Below are 19,720 nucleotides of genomic sequence, written 5' to 3' on the forward strand. Positions count from 1 at the left end.
TATCTCAGAAAGTGTATTTAAGTGCAGTGTTACATGTACTCAGTGGCACGGACTATGGCATGGAGGTGAGCAAGTGGTTTCAGTTAATAAAATGAAGCTTCTAAGCTGTTCAGGTGGAAGGATCGATTTACATTTAATAATAATGATCGTTTGTTGTTTTGAACCTCATCCAGCTACAGCCACCTGCTGCAGGAACTCAAGAGAACAAAAAAAACCAAAAACATATAACGAGTATATATAAGTACTGAACTAAACATCGGGGCCACGCTTGTTGTTTCAGCCCAGGAGTGCAAGCCTGTTTTCTCCCAGTTTCCCTCTATTTGCATCTGAAAATCTGTGAGAATCCCTGGTTCAGAGGAATCCTGACAGATTGATGTTGTCATGCTGATGCTGTCACTGTCTTGATGCTGGACGGGTTAATGATTTATGGGGAATTGTGGGATTCCTTGAATGAGTCCCGGGTTAATGTTCACCTTTCTCGGCAGATCTCTGGGTGTGGGGGACTGCTCACATCCAGTCCAGATCCAACTGTCGAGGGGACTGACTGAGTGGCCGGCCTCCAGCTAAACCCGGCACACAGCAGGGAGGAAGACCATGCTCGGCGACTGAGAAGAAGAGGAGGAGGAGGCTAATGAGGCCTGATCAAGCTCAGCAATGGGTCACAACAGAGACAATGAGAGCAGAACAAAAAAAAATCCAAGCAGTTATAAAAAGCTCAAAGAAAAAACAACAACAACATGCTTTTCTCATTGTGTAAGGTGTGCAAGCTTCATGCATGACAAAGAACATTGTGGCCCACGCAACATGCACTGACATGCACAAGTAGGAGGTATCTTATGTCCACAACACAGAAGTTTGAATATTTCATGTTTTATTCACCAAGTTAATCATTTGTATTTTCTCTAACTGTAATCAAACAATGAACATGTTAAACAATCAGGAGTAAAATGATGATTTTAGTCCATTACAGGACCGGCTAAAAGCATCACCAATAGATGTTTAATATTCCTTTAAATTTGACTCTCTGCACATGTGACAGCGCTTCATTAAAGTCATTTTGAATCTGAAGTCAGTTTTAGACTCAATATGCTCACAAAAGTATTGTGTCGTTTAATAATAATGTATGCGATCTATAATTATAATTACAGGCAACATCAGTGGTCCCTCTCATGGTCTGGGGTTTGTCATAGTTTCCATCAATGACTTCTGCTAAAAATGCTAAAAAGCATTTACAAATATTGTTTCATTTCCTTTTTTGCTGAGTTTATATGTTTCCTTCAAATAATTAACGTGTCTTTTGTACAGTAAAAATATTTCCCAAAGTAGGGCAGTGGGTGGAGTTTTATATGCACTGAGGCTGAATATCTTGAATGAAATAACTGCTTGTTTTAATGTATCTATCTGATAAACTTAGTACTTTTTTCATTTTTACATTTCAGGCAGACAAAAAAAGTTTTTTTTTTACTCAAGTTAAAGCTCCTAATGTATATAAATGAACTATTTTACAATCATGTCAATTTTGTTTACACAACACAACTTAAACTCTTCCTATTATCTATAAAAGGACCTCACCGGGACATGACCTTGATGTCTTCAGCAGTAGTTGGTCATGTGTAAAGACACAGCGTCTCTGTATTCCATCCTGCTTCCTTTCTTTACTTTATGTTGGCCTGAAAGTACAAAAAACTAAACAAAACAAATAGATCCTGAACATAGTGGAATCAGCCTCTTTAATATCGTCCAGGTACATATATGACCTCCGTTTCCTCAGTGAAAAAAGTATCATAAATTTAACAAAAGCTTACATTAATGCCACTAATAAACTCAATAAAACACTGAAAGCTTTCCTTTTCTTTCTTGTTAGTCAATCGGGATCCAAAAATGTGGTCATGTCCCCCTCTGTCATGTATATGCTCTGTGAACAGAGCTAAGGTATAAGGCTGGGAGCAGACCAGGTGATGGATAGCAGCAGGGCTTGTTGTCCTCTGCTTTACATGACTCTCATTAAGCTGTAAATCTTTCACAACAACACCCACTGAGACAATGCCACACAGGCTTCTCCTTGCTGCTCCACCTTGCCCTCGGTGTAACAATGAAACTGAATCACTTTGTCAGGACACACAATTGCCTCAGTGTTTCAGACAGCCAGTAAAAACGTTGGACAACACATCAGTGTGTGAATGTGGGTCTTTGGTGAATCATAACAGGCAATCATAATTATTCAACATCTCGATGGTATCTGAGATAGTCACCTGATGACACATATGAAAATACAATGTAGCAAGCTGATGTAGAAAAATTGGGAATTTAGTACAGTTATGTACCATTACTTGTGAAAACAGATGCATACTATAAATGTCTTATCAGCAAGCTGTACATGTTTACAGTGTAATTTGAGACAAAGTCGAGAAAGATACGAAATTTAATTCAGAGTACATGCAGTTAGATTTTAATGTCAAAAAACAAAAATAAAGAAAAAAGGTAAAACGACGGGAACAAAGTAGGAACACTAAACAAAGTATGATGCTATGATACTGTAAAGCTAATACGTAACACTGCTGTTTGTTTTTGTAGATTATATACGCTGTAAAATTACAAGCTACAGTACTTTACTGTAATTGAACAAATTACTTACAGTAACTAAGGGCTGTGTGAGGTATAGACTGTAAGATAATCCAAAAAACAAACAAACAACCCTCTCAAATTTATATCTAAAAAATTATACAGTGCTTGCTGATAATCTCAAAAAATATTTGGGCCAGGCACCTCCATAAAAACAGAGACTGCTGTCACCTCCCCTCACCTATGGGCAGCTTTGCTCGCTCTTACTCGGAAAATCAGACACAGCCTTCGTGGGTGATAAGAATAAGTAGGTATACCTGTCCTACTAAACTGTACCACAGATAAAGAATCACGTGCAGCTAACTGGCACAGGATCATATTTGCACACGTGACTACTTTCTCGTTTTTATTAAATTCTGAGATCTGGAATATGAACTTTATTTTTGTCATTTTCGAGCTTTAGAAATTGCAGGTATTAAAGTTGAAGTATTTTCCTCCAACATGCAGTTTAATGATCACAGCAGCTCACAGGTTTGTTTCTGTATGACAGCTTGTGGGGATAGGTTAATTGATTAATCCAAATTGCCACTAGGTGTGAATGTGAGTGTGAATGGTTGTCTGTCCCTGTGTGTTGGCCCTGCGACAGACTGGCGACCTGTCCAGGGTGTACCCTGCCTCTCGCCCTATGACAGCTGGGATAGGCTCCAGCGCCCCCCGCGACCCTGAAAAGGATAAGCGGAAGCGAATGGATGGATGGATGGAGGTTTTGTTTATGTGCCTTTGCATGTTCAGGTTCTCGCCTTAACAAAACCTCGACAAAGCTACACACTGACACCTGCTGGCAGAAAGTTTGTATTGCAACAACCAATATTAAAGATGGGAATTTGTTGCCCTGCATTAGTCCTCGCAGGTCGGCCTTCCGCTCCGTTCGTTTTGACCATCACAAAGGCGTTTTTATTTTATTTTATTTTATTTATTTATTTTTAGCATACACAAATAAGCCAACTGGGGTGATTCTAGGATCAGAGCTTTGGGGGTAAACTTTACTTGTCGCGATGAAACTTCTTTCCTGTCTCTGTCAGTCCCTGTCCTTAAATGTCTCCAGTTGTCCCGAGTTCTCTCTGACTGTCTCCTTGGTGCATTTACACCCCTGTTCCTCCCTGTCCCCGTCGTCTGTTGTCTTTGTCTCCGTTATCAGTCATCATAATTTTACCATCTCTGTGCAAGTCTGCAAATTTCTTTATTAAATTATAAGATTCTTAAATTCATCAAGTCTCTCTGTGCCTGGGTCCTCGTCACAAAACACATCACTGTTTTGTACGTTTTAACACAATTTAATCCCCACATTTGTGAAAGAAAAGCAAAACACTTTTTTGAAAAGTCTGTAACAAAACCATCAAATCTGATAAAGGTTATTTAAATGCTACAATAGACTACTACTGTCAGGGTTCCTGGGTCGTTGACCCAGTGTTTTCCGTTTTGTCATCTTCAGTTTATTTTCACATCTGTTTTCTGTGCCAGCATACCGCCTGCGTATTGTGTTCCAGTTATTCCCACGTATCATTAGTCAGATTATGTTCAGCTGTGTACTCACCGGTCTTTCATTATCATCCTCACCAGTCTGTTAAGCCCTCTGTTTCTATTCGTTCACGGTCGTGTCATTGATGTTACGTTGTCCTTCCCGTGTGTTCCCTCAGTTCAGTCAGCCGTTCAGTTGTCTAGCCAGTCAGTGTCTGTTCACCCACTCCCTATAATAAACCTTCACCTACCTGCCAGTCCTGCGTTTGGGTTCCTTCTTCCTCGCCTCCACACAACGCCTGACAACTACTGCAAAAGAAGAATGGATTGGAATAAAACAAATACATATCTAACCTAAAGTGCGCTTTTGGAAAACATTTAAAGCTGCTGTACAGAATCTTTGAAACAAGCTAGCTTAAAACATTTTTAGAAGATAAACAGGGAACTCTGCTTCCCCTTACAGCTCCTCACTCCACCAGGGCTCTGTTTGGCACTTTCTGATAGTGTGCAAATGTGATGCACGTACTGTAGTGCAGTCATACAGACAACTAGATGGTCCAAAAGTGGGCCTACCTATTACTGGCTGAGGTTTTAGTAGAGTTGTGGCTGAACCACATAAAAATATATAATTAATTTTAATCTCCCCAATCAATGATAATGTTATGTTGGAATGTTGTTAAAGAGGGTCAAAAATGTTTCAACCTGTGTTGCAGATTCTGTATAGCAGATGAAAAAAATACATTAATATGAAAAAAAAAATACTATTAAGATAACTAATAATAAAGTCCTCACTCAGTGTACTTTCAACCAAAAGGCAAATAACCAAACCATCTAATAAAAGATATAGATATTGAAACACTGATCCACATTGATTGATGGATCATTTGATCTTACACTTTTTTTTTTTTACCTGAATCTGGCTCCTTTTTTGTGAAAAACTTCCTTATATCCATTAGGAACTTGGCTGTCTCTCTGTGCACACACACACACACACACACACCAGGAGTTAATGGGCATCCAGTCAGTGCAAGACAATATAATTTCCCCATATTAGACAATACAAATCCTCGCAATAGCACACCTGTCGGGAATTAACATTACAGTCTTTAAAAAAAACACATCATGTTGTTTTAAAAAAAGATCAATTTTCCTTGACATTGCTAACAAAGTTAATCAAAAACTAGTAACTTAACTGTTAGCTTCAGTCATTTGGAGAAAGAGAGAATCCAGGTTACTGAAGACATTGAAAAAAAGTGAATTATTATTAATTATGTATTATCTCAGCATTTTGTCTTTCTTAGAAGTAGCGCCAAGATATTACTACCGAAATAATAAGTTGAAATTTCACTGGTGGAAACAAACTGTGGAATATGAAGACTTAAGGTTAAAGGTAAAATGTATATGTGGACCTGTGGTGGGGGGTAATTCAGGAAAAAACAACAACAAATAAGCCAACAAAACTAAAAATTAGCCCTGCTATGAGCCGGCAGGTGTGCCTGACAGACTGAACTCAGGGCACCGAACGTCCCACAACACAGTCCTAAGTAGTGACGTCGTCTTCCTCTTAGTGACTGCTGTTATCAAGATGGCGCTGCGGCCAGGATCTGGGGGAGGTGGCAGGTATTTTAGCCATTTTAAACTGACTCATTTCAGGGGAAGTAATTTGTGCGTGAAACATTCACCCCCGACAGTCGCGGGGCTTCACATTTAGCCACGAGGACGCCCTCAAATATCGCGATAAAGGCTGGCTTAGTTTGTCGGAGCAGGGAGATGAGATGAGATGGCTCGTAGTCAGGTGCCACAGCTAACGTTAGCTGGCTCCTTCTGCCTTTACCTGTCCATGTTCAGAGTGGACCAGACTAACTCCACGGTGTGGTCATATTAACAGATTTCACGCTTAAGTTATTCTGTGGTAGTCATAGTGTCCATTGCTCTCGGTCTCTGGTGATATAACGCGATACTTGCTAGATGAATCTCTTGTAGCATTGCTAGGCAGGCCTGTGGGTGGCTGGTAGGGACACATATTAACACTTTCTCAGAATTATGTTTTCTATTATTAGGGATTTAGTATGGTGTTGGCTATTTACGAAGATAAAGCATTAGGACGTGAAGATTTGTGGGGAAGGGGTTGATTTAGTTAAGTTTTTGTCCCTGTAACACACCAAGCAGCAGAGACTCTAAGCCCTTCTTCAAGAGTCAGATTGCTCTAATAACTCTCTGCTGAATTACATAATCAGCCCTGTCGTACATGCATATTCCAGTAAGTAGCTGTAAATGGTGAGGAGATGTTCAGGTGTCTTATTAAAGCAGTGTGATGATGGTCTGCAGAGGAGATGAAAAGGCCAGCCTCATGATTTTTTCATAACACGAGCTCCAGCACCCTGAATAATAAATATACTCTGGCTACAAGGCTAGCCAGGTGATACTGATCTGACAGGTGAAACCAAAGCCCTCAAGACTGTCTGTGCCATTCTTTCACTGTGGCTGGTAAAACCTCTAATGTATACTCTGGTAGATTTGGGCTATATTTATATGTTCAAAAAATGTGTCATTTATGAGATGGGCCATGCTTAACTTTGACTTTGGAAATCCTTTTTTTTTTTTTTTAAAGTATCTACTTCCATGGTACAGTGTGACTTTTTTTATAATCAGTGGTCCCATTTGGTAAAAAACAATCTTGGAAACTTCAATCTTGGAAATCTTGGAAACTGAGTAGCTGCAAGAAATGACAACGTGGGTATGATAAAAGTAAAATGTACCTGAATGCTAAAGTGCAAAGCCAGGAGGTGAAGCCTGTTTGAGAATTCCAGCAACCTTTTGTAGTTTGTAGTAGGGCTGTTCGATATAACGATATATATCGGATGACAAAACGTCTATGGTTTCATTTTACGCTATCGTTTGTTTCGTGGTGTCGCAAAATAAACTGTTTACAGCAATATTTTTTTCACCGTTTTGATGGTCACTGTAGTGGCTATATTAATTTCTTTAAGTTCTCTCTTTCTCTTATATTTAATATAACCACACTACAGGCGGACAAGCACCTGTTTTTATGCGTTGTGGTTAGCAACAAGACGGTAACACCATCGCGTATCCGCTTGTTTATGTACCACATAAACCTTTCACAATAAAGCTCAAGATCCTGTTGAGACTTTTCAAAATAAACTGAATCGCGTGAAAGAGCAGATTATTAACGGATGAGAAGTAAAAACAGAGCCGCCAGGTGCTAAAAAATAAACCTTAGACTCAAACGTTAGAACAGGCTTTTCCCCGCAGCATGCCGTGTAATAAATACTCACAAAGAAAACGGCGGCCTTTACAACTTATGTCTAAAAATGTATCGTTTCATGCATCGGTTAAAACACTCGACTCCAGCTACATGACGCGCAGCTGGAAACACTTCCCGCAAGTCGAGCTGCCCGAGATTCACAGAATTTACAGAAAATGTTATATTTTTGCGATTTATGTCGTTATCGGACGATAGAATTCTTATATCGGGATATGAGATTTTGGTCATATCGCACAGCCCTAGTTTGTAGGCTCCATGCAGATCCTCTGTTTTCAACAAGGCATGTGATTAAATACTTTATGAATGTCAGATGATATCCTGTGCAGAAACCATACTTTTTACACCAGCTATTTAGAATATTTCTTCTTCTCTCAGCTGCTCCCTTTAGGGGTTGCCACAGCAGATCACCTACCTCGATCTCAGTCTCACTCTACCCTTCTCTTCTGACACACCAACCCTCTGCATGCCCTTCTTCACTACATTTGTGAACATCCTCTGAGGTCTTTTTCATTTCCACCTGCCTGGCAGCTCCATATTCAACATCCTTTGTCTTTTTTATCCACTATCCCCCCCTGCACATGTTCAAGCCTCTCTAAATTTGTTTCCAAACTGGGCAACTCACGATGTTCCTGTATATGAGAGAGAAAATGATTAGTGCTTGCTTTTCAGAGTGCTTTCGGTTACTTTTAGTGATGCATTAGTTGTAAAATTCTGGGCCGATACCAATGACATTTTTCCTGCTCTGTTTATTCCCTCTGTTATATCAAGAAAACAAAGAAATCTTCATTATACATGGATATCTAAAGTTTTTTTTAAAAAGGGGCTTTCAGCTCTGAAATACAAATAATGACATTAAAATCAATACAACTGATAAATCAGTAAATAAGATAACATTTTCTGAGTTCAGTGGTGGATCCGTTGGCTAATATATCAGCCAAATGTCAATCAGTTGGCTGATAACACCTAATAACAGCCGTCCGATAGATTCATTGGCTCCAGCCATGGCGACTTTTTCCTACATAATAGCATCTATGGAAGCAACAGCATTAGCAGCGAATGAGGAAAAAGTGCATTCGTAAGGCAGAAAATTGAGAATTTCTAGCATGTTTCTTTGGGTAAATAACAAAGCCCTAAATAATCAGTTGTTTGTACGTAAATGCTTTAGATCTTTATGTAGCAGAAGTGGCAGGTCTATTAAAAGTAAGCTTTTCCTTTTTATAGGAGTGATTTTAAGTTTGCTCTCTGTTCCTCTATGAGAGCAAATAATTTTAACAGTAACGACTCTGGCTAAAAACTCTGAAACTGTCCCTTCTGTCCCCAAGCATTTAAAGCAGTTTGATAAGCTATTAGATGAATCCAGACCTTTTACAAGGCTCAGGCCTGCCTGGTGTCCACAGCTGCTGTCGCCGCTTATCTCCCTCTATGTTAATCCACTCGGCCATGACCTCTGATTTGCTGAAGGATGGCAGACAGTAGTGCCGTCATGCTCAAAAAGCTTTTTAAGCTGCCAATCTTCCAGTGAGCAGATGCGAGAATCTGAAACCCTCTGGTACTTGTCATATTACAACAGTATCCTGTGAGGGGAAACGCTGGCTTCTTGCTTTGAGTTTAAATGTTTTTAGATGAGCAGAGAAAAGAGGACCACTCATCAGCACCAAGAGTGCCCATAAATTCACATTAGTGTGAATTAAATGTGACAGACTCAGGAGGACTTGAACAAATAGCTGTTGTGACTATGTCCCAAATCATAAATGTACAGTACTATGTTGAAGTTGAGCTGCAGCAGGGCTGTAATTTCATGTACTACCATTAGGTAACACAAGATGGCACAGTGATTCAATTGAACCTTTTGTTTAAGCAGGCAAGTTATTAAAGCACATCCATTTTAACAATGGAAGCCTGCAAAAGGCAAAACCTCTTGGAGAAACGGCTAACCCACACACCCACTGGTAAAACGGTGCCACCCGGTAGAGAAAGCTTTAGGTAAATTCTGCAGAGGGTAATTACAAAAAGTACCTTTAACCCTTAAAATAACAGATAATTTTGGCTCTTTGAAGTAAGCCCATGCAGACACAACATTTCCATGTTATCACATTGGACACTTCAGAGTTCCTCTTGCATTGGGAAAACTCAAAATTTCAAGGATTGTAATTGACCAGTTTTCTAAAGTGGGGTTTAAATTACTCAAACGAAAACAACTTGTGTTTTTTACAAGGACAGAAACACGAGGAAAATTCATAGACCTTAACTAAGGTAACAGGGACTCCAGTTGTGTCTGTGTGCGTACTCCCTCCCCAGAGGCCCGTTTTGTGTTGGAGAAAACCTATAACTCCAGCGGACATGTAGCACCACCTGATGAATATATATGGTTTGCTCTCTGCCAGCTCCTGAGGGAAATATGTGGTTCTTAAGCTGCTAAATGCTCCACTGGGTTTGCTGGCTAGTTACTAATTGTGTTTCAGATACAAGGAAATATGAGGGTTCTCCGGCTGGTTAGACAGTGCTAGTGAATGAAGATATTTGGAAATAGTAATGACTCTGTGAATAATGATAATAACGAATAACGGACAGGGTTAATCGATAAAGAATAGTTGCAGTCGTCGTGTTTACAAGCCTGCATTATGAGCCAGTGCCTGCTTTCTGTGACAGTGATCTCTCTGCTTCCCTTCTGTCAGCACAGTTGTCTCAGTTCTAAAGTTACCAGTATTATATTGTGATGATCACATTAAACTGGGAATCGTTGGAAGCAGAGGCCCGGCTGGCTCCGTCTTCTGTTTGTTTCTGCATCAACGCTTCCAGTCTGTGAGTTGTAGTAAGTTATTTGACAAATAGCCGAAGGCCTGTGTGGGTTGGCTCCGGCGAGGGAGAGACTTGGACGACTCGTAGAAAGACTTCCTCTGATTATTTCTTAAAGGCCTGTTTCTCAGCACAGCGACAAGAGTCCAAGTCGCCTGCAGAAACTCGCCCAGCCATCTACCCTCTTGTTTATCTGGCGTGAACGTTGCTCCAAAGGATCTGAGGGGTTCTTTGTGAATAAGCCTCAGCTGCTTCGAGTCTGTAGAACAAAACTGCGTCTGCTTGTTGATGTCACTGTCATCAGCAACACACTTTTATCGCATCCGTGTTTAATTTTACCTGTCGGCTTACGGGAGTGTGTTACTGTCATCTGAAGAATTACAGCAACAGGATTCAGATTTGACGCAAGGAGGAAGGCATTTTCAAGTTGTTTTGAGGAGGTTGCAGTTTTACTTTTTTATATTTTTGGTTCTGTTTTGTCATCTCAAATGAGATCAGTATAAAATGGAATAAAATTAAACTGAAGGACCACATGAAACTGAAAAAATGGACTGATTTGTACAGCTCACAGCCTCTCAATCTCATTTATTGTCAAGCAAACATGGCGTCACATCTAATTTCACTTATCTCTTCCACGTCAGTTGTGTTATTATAACGGCTGTTGATTTTAAATGGTATTGTTGCAGCTAAGTGACAACGAGTCATCTGCTGCTATAAATGTTCAGCAGGGGACCGGGGAATAAAAAGGCCACATAAATGAAGGCTGTTTTTAACTTCAGCCTCAGTTTGAATCTCATAATCTGTGTTTTTCTTCTTTATTTCTTTAGTTTTATGTATCCTGTTGGAGGAGGCTTGGGACCGCCGCAAGGTGAGTCATTTCGCAGTGAATATTACCGCTCTTTCCCTCCAAACTGTTTGTGTAAATATATTCAGCTGAGGAGATGGCACACAAATGTGTTTTGTGTGAATTTGAATGGGATCATAGAATATTGCTTTTTGAAGCAAACTGTCAGGATATTGCACTTTAGAATGTAAACGTTGTTTATTTTGACAAATGTTACTAGAAATCTTCATTTTAAATAAAGTGGATATTGAAATACTGATTTTCTAACAAGTATTAGCACAATAAGTGTCATTCTTCCCTCGATGTAATCAGTCACACAAGATGTGATCAAAAGTTTCTCGGCTCTGTAAATAACTTTAAAAAGTTTGGCTCATCTCCTCTTCAGTGTCACCTTCTTTGGCAGCCTTGTACTCTTCTGAAAAAGGCTAGGAACTGGATTAAACTTAAATTTAAGTTATGATTACAAAATAATTTCATCTACTTTCTCTGTAGAGCTCTTTGGTTTTTTTTTTATTGTGCTATAATTCAAACGCACTCTGTTCCTTTACAGTTTGTAGTTTTTGCTTAGTTGACTAAAACAGAGCTTCTCTTTACCAAGATCCATACATGAAAAGAGATGAAGAGAAACCCTGGATTGCTCAGGGTCTGTCACCTGGTCCACTTTCAGCACTATGACACATTTTAGAACATAAATCTCCTCCCAACATGTTTTTAAGTTCAGTAAATTAATGTTTAAACTACAGTATTGACCATAATAGTTGTGATTATGATTGTTGCGTTAATCGAGTGCTTGCTCTGTTGATTGAACTTTGTGCGCTTGATTTGCTCCCCTGTATCAAACATCAAGCCTTCAGCTTTCATTTGGGGAAGAGGGTGAAGCCAAATCTGGGTTGGGAGAGAAAAATAAACCAAAATGCAAAATGAAATAAGAGGAATGATGAGGAACATGCTGCAAGCATGCCCCTCTTTAGAGCTAAAAGGAACATGGGAGGACAGCCTAGTAGGGGAGATAGGTTGGCCTTTGACGTTAACTTTGATTGTTTTCGTCCTTTCCTTTTAGTTATTGGTCCTTGCAGTTCTTGGGCATATGAGGATCAGTGAGGATTCGGCACATTGCAGCTCATATCTTTGTTACAATGCTCAGCACTGAGCAAGGCAGGTCTCAGATGTGCCATCATTTAGCTGTGGCTGCTCATCCTACTCAGACTGTTGGCTTTACAGTAACGCCTCCAGATAAACCACGCATGCACTGGTGGGACGAGCGTCTCTTAGGGATCATTATATGCTCCTGTTAGCAATGTCATTTTAGTCCAACAAATTAGAATGTGCACAGTCTTCCAGACAAGCCATTTACACAGCCCAGTTGAGCCCTAACACGGTGAATCATCTGCAGGCTCCAGTCGGAGCTGGCTGCTCAGCTCTGGTTAAAAAATAAACACACACTTTTCCAATTTTTCTTCCCCCAATCCTCTTGTTTTGCTCCAAGTTGTCACAGTAGTCACCAGAGAAACAGATTTGGCTGTTGCAAAGCCTGTGTCTTTTTCCAGCTGTCGGAAGAAATGGTAATGGATTTGCAATACTGAATTATGACCAGCCTCTGGAGGCTTTTGTTTTCTCTTTTTCTTGATAACTTAAACTAAGATAAGTAAGTAAATACATTTTATTTCTCCCAATAGTTTGTAAATTCTTCATTATAGCTGTAAAAACTTTAAACGCAGCCTATAACAGTGTAGCTTAATAAAATAAAACATGACCAAAATGAGCTCAATAAGGAAAAATTTACACAAAGGAAAGGTGCTCAGTTAAATGGAAGCTCAAAAAGTACATTTTTAAAAACACAGAAGAATCCCCTGTAAAAACTGAATGTAAAACGGGAAGAAAAAATTAATAGGAAAAAACAGATTAACTTATTAAACTTGTAATAAATTATTATAAAGAAACAAAGAACTTCATTTATACCAAAAGTTGGGAAGTTACCGTGTTTCAGCAGCCAATAAATCCAAGCACTCATTTGTATTATTAAAAAAATTACACTAAATAAGGAGCTCAGATAAAAAAAAAATAAAAATAAAAATAAAAAAAAAGAAGAGCTCGATAAATCAGACTCCATATTATTTTGCGGACGCCTCACATTCCCCATGATGATTGCGGGAAGACCTCCAAATCTACTGTTTTCTATGTAGCTTCTCCGGTCTTACAGGCCTTGCTCCAGGCAGTAAAACTGTCAGTGCAATCAGCTGGTGAAGATTCTCTGTTGGCAAGAGAGTAATATGAAGAAAAACTACTAGAAGGCTTGTAAAAATTGATTTTACAAGACCCGTGAATCAAAAAAAAGTAGCCAAATCAACTTCACATGAATCGCACTGAGTAAGAATCAAGGCTATCAGTTAATAAAACCATTAAAATAAATACAAAACAGTAACAATGGAAACTGCATCTCAGTATGGTACCAGGAAAAAATGCAATGTAAAAATTTGAATGTAATACAATAAAAGAGAGTAAAAGAAACTCAATAAATTCAGCAAAGCATGATAAACATGTTACATATAGAATATTTTAACCATGTCTACAGTATGTGATAACAGAGTTTGTGTGTTTCTGCAGGCATGGTACCCATGCAGCAACAGCAGCAGCAGCAACAGCAGGGCTTCCCCATGGTTCCTGTCATGCAGCCTAACATGCAGGGCATGATGGGAATGAACTTTGGAGGCCAGATGCCCCCAGGTGCCATCCCTATGCAGGTCAGCGCTATTTCTTATATGTTGTGCTTGGTTCTGTGTTTGCATATGTTTTTTGGGAGGCGGGGGTCAAATTAATATTTCCCTGAGGATTTATTTATGTATTTATTTATTCTCTTGTAGTATTTTGAGTGAACTTGCTAATTTGGCTGCATTTGGTGCATACATAGTAGTGAAACACTGCTGTATTGATTTAACTGATTTCACTCATGTGGAAGGCTGGCTTTACAGCTCCTCTTGAACTCATTTGCTTCCATGTTAATCTCTCCACAAACAGTTTTAAACACCAGCACATTAACAGGAATTTATTGTTGCCTGGTGATGTTTAACAAGACTTTAATCCATTAACATTTTGCTTTCCCTTGGTTAAAGCATTTGATAATCACACGAGCGGAGCAGGAATGCTAAATAGTTTGTTGCATGTTTTTTTGGGGGGGTGGGGGTCTAACAGGGTGGAATGGCGATTGGGATGCAGACCCCTGGGATGCAGTTCTTGGGTCAGCCACAGTTTATGGGTATGAGACCAGCAGGACCCCAGTACACGGCTGACATGCAGAAACAGATGGCTGAAGAGCACCAGTAAGTCATCTTTACACCTCCATTATAATTCCTCTTTGTGTAGATCAAGTTTAAGTAAGCAGCTAGCTTAAAAAACAGTGCAGTGGAAAATAAACTTCCCTTTAACACATTCAAATTTTCTGTCAACTTCAGTTTCTGGTTACTTCTTATACTTTTTAATAGAGCCTTAGTGTCCAAATTAGGTAATTTTTCCCCCAAATACACTGAAAGATCTGAGTTTACCATCTGAGAGCATTCTGCTACTTTTTAGGACGTATAATCCCCCAAACCCTAACCCACTAACCCTGTAAAGCCTCTTGGATTAGCTGGAAAATTCATTATCACAAAGCTGACAACATAAAGTTAGGTGATTTTTAAAGCTCTTGAAAAATGGACTTCTTCCACATCTTCTCACAGCACAGCAGCACTCCAAACATCTTAAAGAATATGGATACTGGGTTGGGTTTTAATCATGTGTTGTTGCTTATTTTACTGGAGTAAAGTGTCTAAATGCTTCTTTGAGCACTGCAAAAGAAACCACACTTTTCCCTGCACTTTAATTTACTTATTTATTTTTTGATTTCTAAATGTTTAGATTTGTGTGACTGTACACTTGAGAGATTGATGCATCTTCAAATGCGATGTCTGCACGTTACATTTAAAGGAACCAAGTGAATCCTTGTTTTATGTCTCACAAGTACTATTTTAGCCCCAAACTGTAGATTGTGCGGTCACTGTTGGTCCTCAGTGGATGAGTCCTAATAACCTAGATGGTCCTGTTGACAAGTTGACATTTGTGGTTTTAAATGAAATGTCACAAAAACTCTTGGTTGGACTGCCATGACATTTGGTTCACAGATTCATGTACCCGTCATGATGACTTGTAATCAGTTGATGAACTTTGCATTAAAGGCCATCAGGGCACAGTTTAAATTTGTCCAAACACCTGTAAAGCTGATGACATTCCCAGCTGCCTCAGCTGTACTGTATGTAGTGCTAATTAGTGCATGTGAGTGTGTGAAGGAGAAGAAGAATATGAAGCAAGAGAGTAGTAGAGAGAGGAGGGGGGCAACCGGGGGGGAGCAGCAGTCAAACATGCAAATAATCTTGTCTCACTAAAATAAATACACAATACAGGATATTAACATGTTAATACCAAATAAAAATCAGCATGTTGGCTTCATCTTTATACATTCAAATAAATTCATTTTCAATTCAATTTTATTTATAGTCGTGTCAAAAAGTGGTTGCTCCCTTTCTGATGTCCTTTTTTTTTTTTTTTTTGGATACTTAAATGTTTCAGATCATCAAACAAATTGAAATATAAAGATCATGCACGTAAACACAAAATGCAGTCTCTAAATGAAGGTGTTTATTATTAAAGGGAGAAAAAATCCAGACCTCCATGGCCATGTGTGAAAAAATTATTACCCCCTAAACCTTATAGCTGGTTGGGCCAGCGTTAATAGCAACAACTGCAATCAAGCATTTGCGATAACTGGCAGTGAGTCTTTTACAGCCCTGTGAAAGAATTTTGACCCACTCATCTTTGCAGACTTGCTGTAATTCAGCCCCATTGGAGGGTTTTCAAGCATGAACCGCCTTTTTAAGGTCAAGCCACAGCATCGGATAAGAGAGCTTATCACAGTTAATTCATGATTTAACAAGGCAGTGGCAGTCACTTTTTCTGACAGAGCTGTAGGGTTTGGTTGTTTTCCCCTTAATAATAAACACCTTCATTTAGAAGCTGCATTTTATGTTTACTTGCGTGATCTTTATCGAATATTTAAATTTGTTTGATAATCTGAAAGATTTAAGACAAAAATTTGGAATTCAGGAAGGGGGGCAAGGACTTTTTCACACGACTGTATGTAGCGCCAAATCACAGCAACATTGATCTCATTTTTGTTGTCAGGAAAAAACGTGCAATATGTCAGGTTGGCCTTTATTGCTTATCTTAATGGAGCACTGTGTCCAAGTACAGCCTCACAGACCACACGGCTAATGTGTCTTGTGGATTTTGATCCTTTTAAGATTATTTTCCAGAACAAAAACTAACACACTGAATCAGTTTAAGCACCAGGGCTGCTGCTCTTAGCTGACCCCTGATCTGATAGCTTTCTGGTCCTCTTCTCCATTAACATAAATAAATCATTATTATTTTTTTATAGATCCTCCTTCTCTTTTTTAGTAAGTTGTTTTATTTTCATCATTTTCTGTCAGTTAAATCTGCCCATTGTATCTCAATACTAAAATATAAAAATGACACAGTTTTCACAATTTTGCCTCTGTACACCATCGCAATAACTCAAGAGACGATTAAAGTGTATAAAGTGAAGAGTTTCGGCTTTACTTCAAGGCCGTTGCTTAGGAATTTAAATATTATTTGTGCTATTTTTTTAAGAGCATAAATTTGTAATTATAGGTTTGGATTTGCGTTTCCCTTCTTTCTCCTCTCAGGCAAAAATGCAGAGAAATACTTAATCCACAAGTTTATATGTAAAATGGTTAAAGTGATAAAATGTAAGTCTAGCTATAATAAGATAAGTAAACCGCAGAATGAACCGAATGAACTGAGAAATGTTGAAATGTTTTTACAAACTTCCATCAGACAACACGAACCTTCAGCTGCCGTTTTAACAAGCTTCCTTTGCGCTCATCCTTCTTAAGAGTCATATGTATTATGCTGTACTCTTCTTGCCCTTTAGAAAACGTCTGGAGCAGCAGCAGAAAATGCTGGAGGAAGACAGGAAAAGAAGACAATTTGAGGAGCAGAAACAGAAGCTGAGGCTGCTCAGCAGTGTCAAACCCAAGGTGAGCCTCTCTCCACATCTCGTTCTGCTTGTTTTTCCTGGCATGTCCACTGCTCGTTTTACTGACCCTCTGGACTCTCGATACCCAATTGTGCTGCGCTCAGACGGGGGAGAAGAGCCGCGATGACGCCTTGGAGGCAATCAAAGGCAACCTGGACGGTTTCAGCAGAGATGCAAAGATGCACCCCACTCCATCATCTCAGACCCAGAAGCCAGGTACCTTAGCACTTGGAGTTAAAAGTGTTTTCTGCTAAAGCTTCTTGCTTTAAAAAAAACCTTATAATAACTGAGTGATTGCTGGTTCACCAGACCACTGTATAATATTCTTTACTTAACTCACCCCTGTGTATTTGAGGAAATTTTGGAGATGCATTTAACAAATACACCGCATCTTGTGCAGTGCTTCCCGACCTTTCTAAACTATGAAACCTAGCAGTATTAACTTGCTGCTCCATGTTGCCAGTTTGAGATCTGTTCAAGGACACTTTTGAGTATAAGTTTCATTTCTGTAATACTATAACCTGCATCAATCATCTCAAGGCTCCTTATAGATTTATCAGTTTCTCCTGGGTGCAGACTTCTGCTTCAGCTGTTGGAATCTGTACAAATGTTGCGGTTTTGAAAGTGAATTATCAGAAATCCATCTAAACGACATGTAGTAAATCTGAATATAAGTTAAGTGTTCTTCAGTTTGCAGATCTACAATTTCTGCTCTTGCACAAAAAGTCATTATCTCACTCTTGCACTGTGCAGCTCCGAAATCATCTTCCATTGTAGTGTGTTTGTCATGTGCTGTGCCATCATCATTATTTCTTCATTTTTGCAGACTCATCGCCATCACACCCGTCTGTCACTGCTCCCTCCCTTCCCCCAGCTATGTCTGAGGATAATGATGACTTTAGTGACTTTCAGGGCCCCGTCGATACCCCCACGTCGTTCCCTTTGCCCCCCTCCTCATCCTCTTCCTCCTTCACCACCACTCCCTCCAGCTTTGGGTTCTCCTCTCAGGCCCAGCCTTCATCCTCTGCCCCCAACATAGGTTTCTCTGAGGACGATGACGAGTTTAGTGACTTTGTTCAGGGACCTGTAAACACTTTCCCTTCTGCCAACTTCCACCTCTCCTCTCAGTCGCAAGTCCAATCGACTTTTCCACCCTCACAATCCCTCCCCTCTTCTGTGTCCATTCACACTGACACCCAACACTCTGCTGTCAGCACCAGCACCCAGTCTGCATTTCAAGGTAACTCTTCTCTTGCTTTGTTCACACCTCCCCCTCCCATCCCTCTAATTTGCCCTTTTTTCCACCTAGTTTGGAGGAATTTTTTACATTAGTGATTCTTTTATCACTGATGCTGAATGCTTTTACTGGTAACCCTGGATGATGGGTTCGTTTTGACCTGCATTAATGTGTGAGAGCATGCATCTAGCTAGACCAGCAGATGACCTCAGTACTCAACACTAAAGGGTAAACAAGGATGCATAATAAATAAGGAATACTGTTGAAAATGACTGTTTCTCAGTAGGTTTTTCCCCATGCAGTAGTTGCGTTTCCTTTTGATAGTGAATTTATGATTTGTGCACTGGTAGAGGACTGTCATGTCATTTGTCATTTGCCCTGTAATCTCTGGGATGAGCAGCTGCTCTGTGACAGCTTTCAGTCTCAGACTGTGAATGACAGGGTGCAGAGATCACCTTCTGTCCAGAGCAATTCAGCAACCCTCCGTCCAGTGTCATCCTTGATTCTCTGAGACATCTCTGACCTAATTGTTTAGCATCTGGAATAAGCAGATTAGATGGCTGATGGATAGATTGCCTCTGATATTAAGAGACCTGAGGAATTTACCTTGCAGTGTCTTTGTTGAAATTCAGTCAGGTAACATTTCTGTTTAGGGGGCTGTTTACAAATGATCTCATTTGCTTTTTTTAATCTTATTTCCAACAAATAACACTAAATAATATCTGATACTTGGCTTCTTACGCAATTTCTAAAGAAAGGTTTGGTTAAAAAGAAGAATATATTGGTACCCCTTGAGAAAGGCTGTACTTTGGGTAATAATGGTTAAAGTGCCTGCTGTTATCAGCTCAAGAAAAAGATCTGTCACTGAATTTGTTAGTGTGCTTTTGTATGTGGGATTTTGTGTGGTTTTTGGGCAAATCTCCTTAAAGCTTCTTAAAGAAGCCCTGTGGAGTTCTCTAGAGGAACAAAAGTTACATTTCTGTTCAGTCTTAGTCACCAGAAACTGTCCTTAATTCTTAGAAGACATGCTGATTGAATTCCTGCTTTCTAAAACATTTGCAAAGACTAATTGAATTTAAATGTTAAAATCAGTATTCAAAATTGTGCAGGCATGTTTTCCCCTGCCTTTGTTGGTGTATTGCTGCACATTTTGGCATGTTACTGCAGCTTGTTATAAGTGCAGTAGGGAATCATGTGTGCATGCATGCATTCATCATACCCATTCTGAGTGTGCATGTGAGAACACATTGACAAACAAAGTTGGCCCAGATATTAGTTAGTTGATGTTGGATTGCACTGGGTTGCAAATAGTTAAGTTCAGTTAATGCCTGTTAAGTAGTTATGTGTCCTGCCACCTGCATGATCTAC

General features: G+C 39.5%; 1 protein-coding gene across 12 annotated transcripts in view; it reads left to right on the forward strand.

The window, feature by feature from the left end:
* The first annotated feature begins 5,649 nt into the window (after nucleotides 1-5,649).
* The window catches only part of synrg (synergin, gamma), a 42,391-nt gene continuing 28,320 nt past the window's right edge, over nucleotides 5,650-19,720 (forward strand). For 9 of the 12 annotated variants that reach the window (XM_085430460.1, XM_085430463.1, XM_085430465.1 and 6 more), the window contains exons 1-7: nucleotides 5,650-5,700; nucleotides 10,990-11,030; nucleotides 13,611-13,747; nucleotides 14,196-14,323; nucleotides 17,011-17,116; nucleotides 17,220-17,331; nucleotides 17,942-18,355. In XM_085430460.1, coding sequence (XP_085286586.1) covers nucleotides 5,666-5,700; nucleotides 10,990-11,030; nucleotides 13,611-13,747; nucleotides 14,196-14,323; nucleotides 17,011-17,116; nucleotides 17,220-17,331; nucleotides 17,942-18,355 — 973 coding nt within the window. In that variant the 5' untranslated portion in view covers nucleotides 5,650-5,665. The remainder of the gene's footprint in view (nucleotides 5,701-10,989; nucleotides 11,031-13,610; nucleotides 13,748-14,195; nucleotides 14,324-17,010; nucleotides 17,117-17,219; nucleotides 17,332-17,941; nucleotides 18,356-19,720) is intronic. The other 3 variants (XM_085430469.1, XM_085430470.1, XM_085430471.1) reach the window with 1 other exon arrangement.

This window comes from Copadichromis virginalis, linkage group LG14, assembly GCF_057382275.1.
Source record: "Copadichromis virginalis isolate Kocher_CV1m ecotype Utaka linkage group LG14, C_Virginalis_male_GT1.1, whole genome shotgun sequence".
Classification (NCBI taxonomy): Eukaryota; Metazoa; Chordata; class Actinopteri; order Cichliformes; family Cichlidae; genus Copadichromis; species Copadichromis virginalis.